The sequence below is a fragment of the Agelaius phoeniceus genome, chromosome 6 (assembly GCF_051311805.1).
Source record: "Agelaius phoeniceus isolate bAgePho1 chromosome 6, bAgePho1.hap1, whole genome shotgun sequence".
In the NCBI taxonomy this organism is placed as follows: domain Eukaryota; kingdom Metazoa; phylum Chordata; class Aves; order Passeriformes; family Icteridae; genus Agelaius; species Agelaius phoeniceus.
Window position 1 is genome coordinate 26,698,068 of NC_135270.1, and position 14,313 is coordinate 26,712,380.

The following is a 14,313-nucleotide window of genomic DNA, read 5'->3' on the forward strand; positions in this document are numbered from 1 at the left end:
CTTACTTACAGCACTCATATGGCATTATACCCTTGGTCAGGTCAGTCTGCTGTGTCTGGTCCATGGAGATAGAGCAGACAAGGGTCCCTGGCACTGCACTACAAGGTAGGTTTCTGCTCCACAAGCAGGAGCAGAACAGTACAAGGGGGACCTTGAGGAATGACAGCCCCTCCCCATCCCCAGTGCATGAGAATTGACATTTCATAACCTCTAGGCTCTGTATGCCTCCCCTTCCTCTTAACTTCAGAAAATGGGGAGGAATTTGTCTTTTGAACTCAGTCTGTCTTAGCCTGAGGGGTTTCCAGATATCCTATTCATTGATCTCTTTTTGCTGACCCCAACAATTTATGTTCTCCAGCTCCCTGTTGTCTGGTCTTCTGCCTGTTTGGTTTTCTTCTGGTAGCATTATTTCTCCTTGTGTGTGTGAAAAAAGTAAGTGAACTTGCCAGCCGATCACTAAAGCATTTTTTTCAAAATAGCAAGATGCCCAGTTGGGAGGCTGATCAGCAAACTGTGTCTTCCTTCTCTCCTAAGAAATAAATTTATTGGATGAAGGTGTTGCTTAAAACTACCTAAATAGAGCCTTTGTGTCCTTCTTGTTCTTTTTGCTGAGGTTTCTCTACTTCTGGCCCCATGAAGCAGCTCATGGCCTGCAACTTGTTATATCTCAATTCATGCCTACTCTTCCCCCTGTGTGGTCTGTCCCCTTCTTGCCCACTTTACTACTGCCTACCATCCCCTTAAGGAACCAGGGAAAAGTACAGCACTTTCCTATAGCAAGAGAAGAACAGGAGTTTCCCAAAGATTTGGGATACAGAAAAACAGCATCCCAGCTCAAAATCTGCGCTAAAAATGAACCCAAGCACAGCATTGCTAGAGCTTGCATTACCAAGGAAAGCTGACAACATCCATAAATACACAGAATAGTCATTCATGAAGTTATATACCAAACTGTAGTAAAATTGTCCAGCAATGTTTATCACACACCTATGTTCACAATTGTTTTCAACTTCACTAACATTAAAGTCACTTAGACTGAACTTTTCTATTTTGGGTGACTTGGTATGGCTTTTCTAGCAGTCAAAATATTTTCTGAGTGTTGAGGATGAGGCAATGCAGGGATTCATGATTCTGACCATGCTCAAAAATGCTGGTAACTTTTTAAGCACTCTGTGCTACTAGGTATTGGAAGTGGGATCTGAAATTTGGGAGGAAGAGAGTCACATGGCAGGCCTGAGGTGGGTTTTTTTCACATGAATGAGAATCAATTAAAATTTTAAGAAAATATCTTTGAAAATTTTAAATCTCTGACATTTCCATGCCTGGTATTTTTTTAATCCCGCAGTTTCCTCTTCCCTGGATATCTGAAAGTCTCAGGCAAAATGGTACTTTCCATGCACTGCTATTATGATCCATGTCAGTCCTGCTTCAGCTACATGAGGTGAGAACTACCCTTCCAAATTAATGGATAAACATTTTCTTCCCCAGCCTTTCTTTCTGTTGCTGATTTTGGCCAAACAGAAGAAAAAAAAAAAGCTGCCTAAACTGAATCCAGCATTAACAAGTTGCTATCGTGGAGAGAGGCTGGGAGCTCACTGTGGGAGCTCACTGCAGGAGGGAATTTTACAGCAGAGGGGCTTAGACTTGGTGTGCAGGGGATTTGGGCCCAAGATCTACAGAGAGAATTAAATTGCCAATCAAACAGGAGTACTGGGAATAAACCTTTACTGTAGGGAGCATTGAAATGAAAGCACACAAGAGATAGCTAGGAGGAGAAGGGAAGTGCAGGGAAGGGATTCAGACTTCTTAATTTAAAAAAAAAAACAACTAAACTAAACAACACACAGAGACAGCAGCTGCTAGAAGAGAGATGGAAACAAGAAGCAGGGAGGGTTTCAGAAAGGAAATTACAACCAGAGGCATGAGATAGATAAAATGGTTTCCCAAATGGGAGGCTGAAGCAAAAGAAAGAGAGACCAAGTATATGAAAACAAGGAAGAAAGGCAACAAGTGCCCACAGTAGCAGATAAAACAGGACAGGAATAGAGCATGGAAACAGAAAGACAAGAGGACTGGGATGGAGACCGTGTCCTAGGAGCACAAAGACCAGGGTTTCCTCCCTTAGGGAAATAGCTTCAGCACCTTCAACTCAGTGTGTGCTTGTTCTGTGTCTGTTACTGATCAATGTAGCAAATGGCAACTTATTACTTCTGCCATTTATCTGGCTATCACAGCTGGTGCAGATTTTCCTTCTGGACTGAACAGTCCCATCCTTACTCACTGTGATCATCGCTGTTATGCCACTCAGTTTTAAATTTGAAAATGTCACGCAGAAAGGTTACATGAAGTAAAACAAGACAGAGCTACTTGAAACAGACTGTAATAATTAATGCATGCATAACCTAACTACATCTTTCATTTTGCCTAAGTGCTCATCTTTTTCAAACTTTACCGTATTTGAACATTTGAATATCAATTTGTTTTTCATGCCATCCTGGCTAGTGCTCAAAAAAAATGTCTTGCTGTCCATTCCCTTCTGCTACATAAGATACATTTTGCTTTGGAATTAAGGGCCAATACAGAAATTGGAGGCTTCAAGGAACAAGCATAAGGGACTGTATATCAAGGAGGCAGAAGGTCTTAAATGGCTCTGAAGAGCCCCTTGGTCTCTGCTGCAGACAGGTCCACAGTAGAGTGCCCAGAGAAATGAGATATTCTGCACTAATTCTTTACATATTGGCCATACTTTACATATTCATAACTAACAGATACTAATCCACAGGGCTTCAGATTGTGTCAGACAAGAATTTTAAACGCAGTGCTAGCAGAGCGTTTAAATCAACCAATCCTACCCTAAAGGAATCATTCATGGCAAATGTGTGCATGGTGAACACGTGATAATACTGACACCAAAGGTAGTAATCAGGAAATTAAACCAGAAAGAGGGTAGAGCAACATTTACAATATTCACTGTATAACTTTGGAGGGTTTTTTTTTTTCCTTAAGTCTCATGTGAAACAGGCCTTCCTCAGGAATATGCAAAAAAAAAAAAAAAAAACAGCTACCAACACCAGCTACATGGCTTGAGATTGAGTGGCACTAAGTAAGGGAGAAGAAATACCTGAATTAAATTTGATTGCATTGAAATTCTTTAAATCTTCAATATTTCACTTCATCTGAAAACCAATGTTGCACTGCATTTCTACATTTAAACCCATGAAAACTTTAGTGTAAAGCTCATTTGGGCAACAGTCTTTTTCTGAAATCATTGCATCAGTAATGTGGCAATGAAGGATTTCCAGCTGCCCAGGCTACACTGACATAGATCCTAAACTGGACAGCTCTATTGGCTGAATTGTGGGATTACCATCCCTTTGACTCATGTGAGTGTTTTCTACTGTGGGAGTATGAAGTGCAGCTATTCTAATGCAGCTGTTTCTCTGCTGGGAGCACTTTGCCCCTGTAAGTACACTGGCTTGCTCAGATTGCTAAAAGGTTTTTAGTACGAATGCTTGCTGTTCCCAAAACCTAAGTACTGTTTGAGGCTGCACAGAAGTGCAGTCACATGGTGTGGGCTTGTGTTGAGCTAAGCTGTGCATGTGCACAAAGATATGCACTTATGGCAGAATACTTCCTGAGCAAGCAGAGTCACTTAAAAACAGCTCTGAAAGAAGGCAGGAATGAAAGTGACACTTCACAACAAAGATAGGAACAATTTACTAAATCTATAGGGATAACCCAGGCTGCTGACAGTGGAGCTCTTACCGGTTCTGAAGCACTGGCATTGGTAAGGTGATGAGGAACCAGTGGTCGCTCCAGCTCCCTGCCCTTTCCCACATTGGCAAGGTGATTGGAGCTCCCTTTATCTCTTCCCTGAGAGAGAAGGAGACTGTACCATTGTAGCTTCCAAAAACATGCACTGAAAATTGAATCTGTAACAGAAGAAGAGGAGGAAAAGAATGGTAATGTGACAAAAGGGAAAGGTAGTCACTTTTCCCCTCCCTGGGAATTTGAGACACCAAACCTCCGAGTCTGGGTCAAACTCTTTAATGACAGAAATCACTAAGCCCCCACTCATTGACTGTATTTGACTCAGCACCGTTACTAGCACAGAATTCTCTCAGGGAAGACCCGAACAGACACTCCTGTTGGGCAGCTGCTCTTCAACCACGGATGACAATATCTACAGCCTCTCACACCATCTGCGTGAGAGGATTGGTTTCCTTGTTACTGCCTTCTCTGAGGGGAGAGCTGTCCTACCCTGAATACCTTTAAAACAAGGACTATCTCTAGAGGCAGGAAACCTCAGTCCATCTACCTGCTCCAATTTATAGGCACCACCTGAATTGTAGCACCCCTAAGACAAGTGAACAGCAAAATCAGCAGGCCAAAGAATGTTTTGAAGCAGGACTTGTTCCTCTTTCTTTGAAGCAACCACTTCCAGTTTGCCACAGAGCAAACTGTGATTTCTACCTCTGCTGTGAATATTCAGCTGTTCTTAATGTTAGAGAGAGCTCCAGTACCAGCAGGAAAGGGAACACACACGTGTTCTGCAAAGAACAACCACAGATGTTCCTTGATCCTTCAATGTGGCCTCAAATCCTTGCCAGTGGAGGAAAGAATGGATCCAAATCTCCTGTGGCTTCTGCACAATATCCAACAGCTACTGCTTCTCCTCTCCTGGTTTTGTAAACCTATCTCCAATGACATTTTATTTTGTTGTTTATGTTGTACCCAGCATATTTTACCTGGATTTATAAATAAATATAAATGCCAAAGTTACATTTTTGGCATCAGCACTGTATTTATTTTCCCAGCTCTAATTAGGAGGCATCAAAGTTTCTCTTTTTCCCCTAGCAAGACTGGACTCCAGCTCAAACTTGCAACTTAATTTTCCTAAGTGTTGTGATTACAATATTACTTAATACTTTCAATTCCAGCATCTCAGAGCTGCAAGGCAAGTTGTGTGATTTTATCAAGGCCAGGTTGCATTAACCTTATGAAATTCCTGAAAAATATGATCAGAAGTTTATTATATTCATCTATTTCTGGAAAATCCAATGCATTCTAACTTCACACTCCTGTTCTCAGTGAAACTATCAAGTTTATTAACTCCTGCACAAGTATTGCAGAATTTATGAAGAAAAATCTCAGCAGCAGATATACTAAAAGACTGAATGGCCCAGCCAGACAGCTCCCTTTTCTGCAAACACTGGGTGCCCCATACAATTTAGCTGTTGGCACCTCTCAGAGTTACCTCTCAGTAACTCTTCCTATGTGGTACAGTCAGGTACAGCCTGATGATTTACTCCACAGAGGTGCTTAGAGTGACACACCTGGTAGTCTTCAGTGGCAAGACTGGCTGGCAAGCTGGTACTGTAAGCTTTAGCCATACCACTTGTCTGAGTGCTGTCTGCTCGCAGGTAGAGGAAGTGTCCTGTCAACACAAAAGTGAAAAAGACAAAATGATCTATTGATTTTTTGTGTAATCACTTGAAACAATTTAACATTAATGTTTCTCTAGGTATGTAAGCATATGTAGGTGTGTTGGTGAGGTTGTAGTAAACACTCTGGTAGATTTCAGCAGCACAAAAGCCATCATCCCAAACCCTATTGGAATGTGAGTGGATAAACTTCAGAGACCACTCAAGGTCTTCCCATACAGAGGTGCACACCAATCTACACTCCTAATTCCTACACCATTAGCATCAATGACTCTTGCTGAGTAAAACACTGGGCTGGAAGAGTTTGTTTGCAGTCTTTGTTTCCAGGGAGAGATTACATAAGCTCTCAGGAGACAAACAGGATACTTGTATGGAAACCCTTCATTTTGGCAGGGAACTGTGAGGCAAGACTCATATGTGCTAACACTTCTGATTTTCAGCCTGAACAGAGGGTCTGGCCTCCCCCCTTCTTATTTAGCAAGTTGACAGTTCTGCAGTTCTGTCAGGCAGTTTTTACCTTGTGATGCAGCAGTTATCATTTTGCTGCTGAGGTGCTCTGCAACTGCACAGCTCATAACAGGAAGGAGGAGGGAAGAATATGCTTTATACAATGTTTTAAAGGTGAAGGAGAATCCTTATCTCTGAGAGTTTTGAGTTAACTTTTTTGCAGAACTTGTTTATTACAAAGTTTTGAGTCATGTTCAAAAGTTAATTTTAGCTACATTTGAAGTTGTTACACATAATACTGATGCTGAAGTTCATTTGGCAATGATGCCAAAATTTTTAAACCAATTTAAATAAACTTAAGTTCAAGGCTATTGTGTACATGCATGCAGAGAGTGGGAGAGAGAACAATGAAGAACCTACCACCAGTGGCTTGCAAAGTAGACCCTATAAATGAGTCCTCTTGAATCATTTTGGAAAAGCCCCGAATAGACCAAGGAGATGCTGCAGTTTCATTCAGTGTCCAGCCACACAGACCTTCTTCAAATGAGCAATGTGAACCCTCTGGGAGACTGTCTACAATTGAGAACAAGAAAAAGTAGGAAAACAAGAGCAACTTGATTATGGAAGAACACAAACAAAAACAAAATTTAAAATCTATTGTTGTCCAAGTTATCCAACATATGCTACACTATCAAAATAGGTCTCATTTGTTTATTTCCAGAGTCACCATTAGAAAGCCAACGCTTTGCCTCTGTAATTATTTGAGACTTTTTTGTGCTGTCGTACTCTAAATTCTGGGCAAAACTGCAGCCCCTGTAACCTCAGGAATGGCAAATCACAGCCACAAATTTGGCAAAGGTCTTGCTACATATGAAATTGCAGGCATCACAAAGTTTTGTGTCCACTTAAAGGAAGGAAAATCAACAGATTATTTTAAATCACCACTGTACTTACTAAAGCTAAAATTACTTCTTAGCAGCTTATACACTGTTAGTGGATTTTTCTGTCCTGGTGTGCAAGAACTCCTGAACTGGGATCTTGGCAGAACAGATTTATGACACTGTAGGTAACTAAGAGTAGAAAGATGATTAATACCTTTCCCTGAAGGGAAGGCTTAGATCTTGGGTCCAGAAGGAAATTTTCACCCACCTGCAGACATGTAAATAAAATTTTGCCTTTCTCTGAAATAGCAGTAACTGTGAAGGGAAGGTCATTGAGCTCCTTACCACCAATACTTAAGAAACCAAACCAATTTTAAAAAAGAAATCCATTTTGTTCTTTATAGGGTGAATTTTCAAAGAGAATGTTGGTATCCAATTAATGTAAATGGGACAAATTAATTCAGGAGGTGAAATACTGAATTAATCTAAAGATGGAATCAATTTAACTTATTTTGCATTCTAAATTATTTCTTCTAATGGAATGAAGGTTCCCATGAAATGTCATGCCACATACTCACCACACCTCACTCCTTCCTCTTTGCTAGGGCAATCACTGATGAACTCACAGATCTGTAGGTGGCTGACACAGCCTCCATGAAAGCAGGGTAAGGTTGAGCCTTTGTCATATACAAAAAGGTCTTGATTTTCTTTATCTAATGGGGAAAAAAAAAGAGAACTAAATCTAGAGATGAGTTGACAGAACGTGTATGACCCTTTGTGTGTACTAGTTTTCACATGTAGGACCTTGCCCTTCGTACAATAAATCTCTGCTATTTTCATGTAGGTTTCTATCCAGCGTGAGACTCCTGGACCAAATTTTTTGCCCTCCTCTTTCTGATGTACTGCTTTTGCTGTGTTTGTTCTATCTTTAGATATTTTTTAGGTTTTTTTAATGAAGGGCCTAGCAGTTTCCTACTGTGATGCGCTCCTCAGTTCTGCGCACATGACTGTGCACCTGCCAGGCAGCTGTGACATGCTGCATGGCACCCTGCTGCTGGAGGCAGGGACACCCACTTGTCTCCAGATACATTTCTATGCCCTGTTGAAGCTCAAGTTTAACCAGCACTTGGGCTGTTGACTCATTTCTGTGCCAGCTTCCAGCTGTGGCATCCAGCCCATGAAGAAGCTGCTTCCCCAGCAAGCTGGCTTGCTGTACACAAATTTTATACATGCACCCTAACTAGTCTAGTCAGTTCTAGTCTGGGAGCATTAGACTGACTTCACAGGTACCCATCAACCAGGCTGAACATGATTTTTAAGTCTGATGTTTCCCAAAAGCATAACTCTCAATGCACCCAGCCTGTCCTGTGGATGCAGGCCTGTGCCCAGGCCTGTTATGGACATGCTGCCCTTTAGAAGAGCTCTGCACAGAAGTTACATTGGGACCGCTACTACTCTGGAAAAAATGCAAAAGTTAGGGAACCAATTGCAGGAGAAAGAGAAAAGAACACCTCTGCAGCAATCCAGGTACACACTCTGAAATAATAATTTTTCATGACACTGTTTTGTGCCAGATACATGCAGCAGGTTATTTAGAGCCTGAGAGCACAGTGCTTCAGGCTGTATGCATCCCCTCAAAACTCTAGGACTGTCAAAAAAATTACATTAAAAATATAGCATGTTAAATTAAAAGAATAATGACTAGAATTAAAGATCTAATATGATCAAACCCATGCTCACAATAGTGTTTTCTTTTTACATTACATTCCAGGCAATTTCTACAGAGTCTGCAAAATGGAAACAATAACATTATATTAATTCATGAAATTCAGGAACTGAAGATGATTATGTCCCCAGCCTAAGACTGCCTGTGCTGACAGACTCCTGCACTTCCAAGAAGCCTAAATGACATTAGCTAGGTTCTGCACTGCCGCTGAGGATCATTTGCATGACATTCAGAACAAAACTGTAAGCTCCAGGTAAAACTGAGGTCTTAGCTGAACACTAAGGACATTAAAGAAAATAATTACATTCCGATTATTTTAATTTTAGATAGAAATTCTCAGCCTAGCAGTAACAAACAGATCCCATCAGGGGCAGATAACTGTTTCTTTTCTTCATAGATTTGTTAGATAAAGCCCAAGTATGGAAAAGGTGTTGGTTACACAAGGTAGACTGTTCTTGATTATTTAAGAGAGAAAAATACTAAATGCTAAAATAATCTAGATAAAGACTTTTTCATCCTTGTTTTTGGATGCAGCATAAGTCCAGTTGTTTTTGTTTTTTTCCCATATAAAGATCAAACAAAGCAAAGAAACCTCAAAAGCAGAGAGGATCACTAGAATTAGTTCTATAATTCTGAGTTACTCATCTTTCTTCTAAATCCTATCCTGTCCCCCATTTTGGTGAGAATGTGTTTCGTTATTCCAAACCTGTCTGTGTTGCAGCATACCATGAAAGCAGTTCCTGAGTTGCAAGGAGCCCACTGCCAGTACTCCAACCTCCTGTGCTCCACAGTTTGAATACACCAGGGTGATTTTGAAAGGTCTTTCTATTCGTCCAATCTGGGCCACCAGGTGTTTCCATTTCATCCTAGAGGACAACAGAATGTTATCAGACATACACACAGCACATCAGATTCCATGGAGTCTCCAGCATAATGATTCTGCACTGTACCAAAGAGAAGTAATAGTATCCATGTGGGATATGGATCAATGAATGCAAATAGCAAGATAAAAAATGGGTGTTAATATAAAACAAGTGATGTTCAGCCTAGCAAGCTCATGTAAGGTTATCTTTGCTGCAGAGCCTATTGCCAATGATAAGAGATCCAACCATTCCCAATGATTCTTAAACGGATCCTAAATTATCACCAATTTTGGTGACACACTACCCCAATATGTGCTTTTCACGTATGTTTGTGTTCTGTTTGCTCTTTAAAGTACAGATCAACCAAGCAGCTGCACAAGACTCTGGATCTCCTTGAGCCAACACTGACATTGTGTGTTCTGGAAGCAAATGTCTGACCCTGAATGTTTCTTGGTTGTGTCAAGAATGAAAACCTTTAGGTGTTGAATGAAAACCTCTGTGTGTTGCCTGTCTGATTTTCCACCTTAGCAAACCACAGTGCACCTATAAAGCAAGGGATAGAAGAGAAGTGCTGTTCCAGGAAATGCAGATTACTTGTGCCATTTACATTTCACTACAGACCAAATGCCATAACCTGCAAATCTAGACTGCAAAGGTTTCTCAGTTGTGCAGCAGTTGTGGCAGTTTGGAGAAAAACAAATGATCCCCGTACCCTAATTTTAAAGATGGTTGTCAGACATCACAAGCTAGAGAGAGATACCAAAAGGGGCTTTTTGAAGTACCTCACTCAAATTAAGTCTGATGGAAGTCAGGGTATTCAGGTATCATTTAAAAACTATAGCAGAATTCTTAAAAATATTTTTTATTTATTTTTGTTTCCAAATATGTTCCTATATCTTATGTTAGCAAGACAGCAAAGCACAGTTAAATATATGTGTTATTATTTTGTAAATAGATTGGAGCAAGGCTGGTGAGAAAGGAATCCTTGCTCTAAGTTCTTTTTCTGAAAATAGTATCAGACAGAGATAATTTTACCCACATCCTACACATTGCTGATGTTACTCTGGACAAGTGACCGAAGTGGTTGCCAATGAAGTAATAAGAAGGCCAGGCCACAGTGTTAAGACATGTTGATCAGCTCTGCTCCTAGGATTATTTTTTCATGTAGGAAATGCCTTCAGCTGCCTTGAAGTGGTCATGTAGCCTTAGTCCTGCACCAGAAACACCTTAGAAGGCAACACTAGAGTATAAGCACATCTCTTCTGGACTCAGTATAAAAATCACAGAACTGTATTTGTCACTTGCAAAAAATCCAGAGCAACTTTAATTTTTTATGACCCTCTCTTGCATTTTCCCTTCATAATTATATAATTTTGTCTGGACAATTTTTTACTATCCCTTCTATGGCATCCACCCACCTCTCACTTCACAATTGTACACACACATAAATACCCACAGATATTCTGAACTCATATGAAACTGAGCTCTTCTTACATGAAGATGACCCTATTTCCTCTATTTCCTGTCCCATCATAATATATTCAATAGCTCATTATAATTTAATTCATCTTCAGAAAGGTACAGCCCTGAATTGCAACAGCACAATCTCTACTTCCCAACATGGAAGAAAACTGCTTTGCTTTCAATTTGTATTGCAGTGCAGCTTCAGGAACATCCAGCACCTATAAATATATCTCATAAATATTCTTATAAATATTCCCCCTGCCACACTGTGGGACAACATCCAAGACCATCCAGCACTGACCCAGAACTGAGTCACTTCTGCTACATGACACAGCTTTGTTCATCACTCCATTGCATCCTGTTGACCACAAGTATGAATGAGCCATAATCAAATTGGTGCAATAAGCCAATAAAGGTAAGGAAAATCTTTCAAATTTAGCTATAAGGCACAGTTCTAGTACCTCTACCAAGTTACAACCCACACTCCAGCTGAGACACCCCAGTATTGCCAGTGTTAACACAACACTGAGTGCAGAACCTGTGGCACACAGCCTCTGATTCACAGCCAGTGGTACATTTAGCAGTAGCAACTGAAGAGCCCCACAGCTGAAAACAATGACTATTTCAGCTGCTGCACCTTAATACTATATGCTTTATGAGCCATACACTTTGGAACTTGCTGTTTATAGACTTGTACATCAAAATAAAACTAGCCATCTAAGTCAATCAACCAAGCTCTGAAATGCCATGACTTAGGAAGACAGATTGCCCATTCTGCCATCTTTGCTGGGAGAGCTGTGGTATCTGGTGGAAGAACCAGGCCACCATCTTAGGCCACTACTTCTGTGAATTAGTGCTCTGGCTCAGAAGAGCTGCTAAGTTCCCACAAAACATCCCAGTTCTGAACTATCTCTGCTACTGAAATTTTCTCCATTTATAACATGCCAGAAGAAGCTGTCTAGCATTCAAAGGGTGCAAAAATGACAAGTGGCTTTGCATTACGTAGAGTGCTTTTGTATATAAAGTCTCTTCATCATCAAGGTATTCCCCTTCAGAGAAAGCCTCCCCCACTAGATCCAACTGCAGCAAGATTTCTAACACTGTAAATAATTACACCTCTTTGCTTGGTCCCACCATTGAAACGGAAGCTCGTCAGAGCCAATGTAATTTTCTTAATGGAATCAGGAACGAAGCCCAGTGTTGATCCAGCAGAAGATGGATCATTGCAGCAGGCTTCGAGATAAACCAGACTTGGCAATAACTTCACTATTGATTTTATGTCAAACCAGATCTTAAGTATTGAGGCAATATTACTCTTCTCCTGAAAAGAGATGTTAAAATTCATCTGTATGCATGGAAGAACTATTAGGGTCTGATATAATTTGGAGAAATTTGCATGGATAGAAAGTTTAGTGCTGCAAGCTATCTAATGCTTAATGCAAGAAAATTCAAGATTCACCCTGAAAAATTTAATTCCAAATCTTCTTTTGTAGGGTTTACTTCGGGTTTTCATTAGCCTCTCAATCTTCTCTGCTGAACAGATGTTTTCCACCCTCTTCCTACCAATCCTTTCTATGATGTGATTTTTTAATATCCAACAAAGGTAATTGATGATTAATTTTAGGAAATATTTTATGTAAAGAATAACCATTTCTTCATAAGGACTGAAAAATGCAATAAAGCAGAACATGAAAGCTGAAATATTTTCTAAATTAGGGGGTCCCACTGCATGGGTTTTTGCACAAAGCTCTGTATGCTAGATGCTTCTAGACTCAATCAGTGAATATAAAGATTAGATGTTGTACTTTACTTTTATACACACAGGAAGTTGTTTTCTGCATGTCCTCACATACATCCAGTGCTAACCACTGGACTTAAAAGGAAATAGAGAGTGCAAAACACACGCCTACCACTCCAGCCTTCACCAAACTCTTAGGGGGTTATTCTTTGACACAGAATGTTTTTGGGTGCAAGTTCAAGAGAGGCACTAACTGAATCATACTCCCAGCTTGGTGTTCAAAATTCATAGCCGCGTATAGCAGCTGGACAGACCCACCCTTTCTAGATACATTTTTTAATCAAAAGAGTCCTGCTCATTGTTGTCAGCACACATTTAGACATTATCTGAGAAGACTTACCAGGCTACTCCCTTGTCATCCATACAGTAGGAGAAGTTAAATAACTTTTGTGGAAAAAAACAACCACATTAATAGAAGTGTCAAAGACAGCAAATTTTTTTAAGTGTCTCAGAAGATGGTGGAGCATTTTATCACCATCCCTTCAAGAAAAAGGGGGAAGACACAAAAAACTAAGCAATCCAGAAAACACAAAACAGTTTTGTGAGGTTGGCTAACTGAAAACCCATGTGTGCACATGGCCATGAACTTTGTTTTCTGATCTACTGAGACTACCGTGGTCATTCCAGAATGAAAACAGAACAAAATTAGCTAAGCTTATTGACTACAGAAAGTGAAAATATCATCCCTGCCCCAAATGATGCTTTTTTATTTTAAATGAAGTGTGAGTACTTAGAGTTGAAAGAAACTAGCTTCTTACTGAAACAGTCTTGGCTAAGAACACTGAAATAATTGTGGTCCACAACAAACACAAGCATGTGAAAACACTCAAAACCACACAGGACTCAAGAATTTTCAACTGTGGCTGATTCTGGGTCTGTGTGGTAAAGATGAAAAGGTGGGATAAGCAAAATAGTAAAAGCATTTAAGAAAAAAAAGTTTTTTTAAAAAAATAGAAAACATATATTAGATGTGACCTGAATAAGCACCATAACCATAATCCTGAGGAAGTGAAAATAGTTTTCTGAGTTAGGTGCCAGACAAAGAAGGCTTGGCCTTGCAAGCAAGGCTACAGGGTCCTGATGTTTGAGCTTTACTGATATAATGAGAAACTAAATGTTATATATTTTTTGTAAATACATAGAATCTCAAACATCTCACTCCCTCAGCAGTTCTCCTTCTAACAGTAATAGCTCAGAACACCCATGATCTATAGGTGTGGTATTTAAAAATAAACAACATGACTTTGTGACCTTGCCCTACTTGTTCAGAGAACATGGTACCAAAAGTCTATCTGCTTCTTCTTCTTTCATTAAGGCTTATCTGCAAAAAAGCTTCAATACTACCAATTTAATTATAAGTCCTACTAGTTGGTGAGGTGAACAGGAAACTTTCTCTTACATGTGACATATATCTAAGCTTTTGGGAACTGTGTAGCTGATGGATCCTGAAGGAGAAAACACCATCAGGAGAATATTTCTAGGTCCAGAAAGAGAATTCACTGAAGTATCTGGTGCAGCTGGAGTTTATGATGAAGTATAGTCTGGTCATGGAATTGAGAGGTGACAAAAGGGACTGAAGCAGGATTTCCTGGTGTGTCTGATTATCTGAAAAAAGTGCCGCCTAGACTTTTTTTCTATGTCCAGGTTTCTATTCTGATCTGAAGGCAAACCCTTGGTAGTAATTTTCACT

General features: G+C 40.1%; 1 protein-coding gene across 3 annotated transcripts in view; it reads right to left on the bottom strand.

Annotated features, from left to right (window-relative positions):
* The window catches only part of LTK (leukocyte receptor tyrosine kinase), a 95,041-nt gene that overhangs the window by 34,618 nt on the left and 46,110 nt on the right, over positions 1-14,313 (bottom strand). For all 3 annotated transcript variants that reach the window (XM_077180172.1, XM_077180171.1, XM_054635358.2), the window contains 5 exons: positions 9,225-9,364; positions 7,351-7,485; positions 6,312-6,464; positions 5,337-5,437; positions 3,766-3,932 (listed from right to left, as the gene is read on the bottom strand). In XM_077180172.1, coding sequence (XP_077036287.1) covers positions 3,766-3,932; positions 5,337-5,437; positions 6,312-6,464; positions 7,351-7,485; positions 9,225-9,363 — 695 coding nt within the window. In that variant the 5' untranslated portion in view covers position 9,364. The remainder of the gene's footprint in view (positions 1-3,765; positions 3,933-5,336; positions 5,438-6,311; positions 6,465-7,350; positions 7,486-9,224; positions 9,365-14,313) is intronic.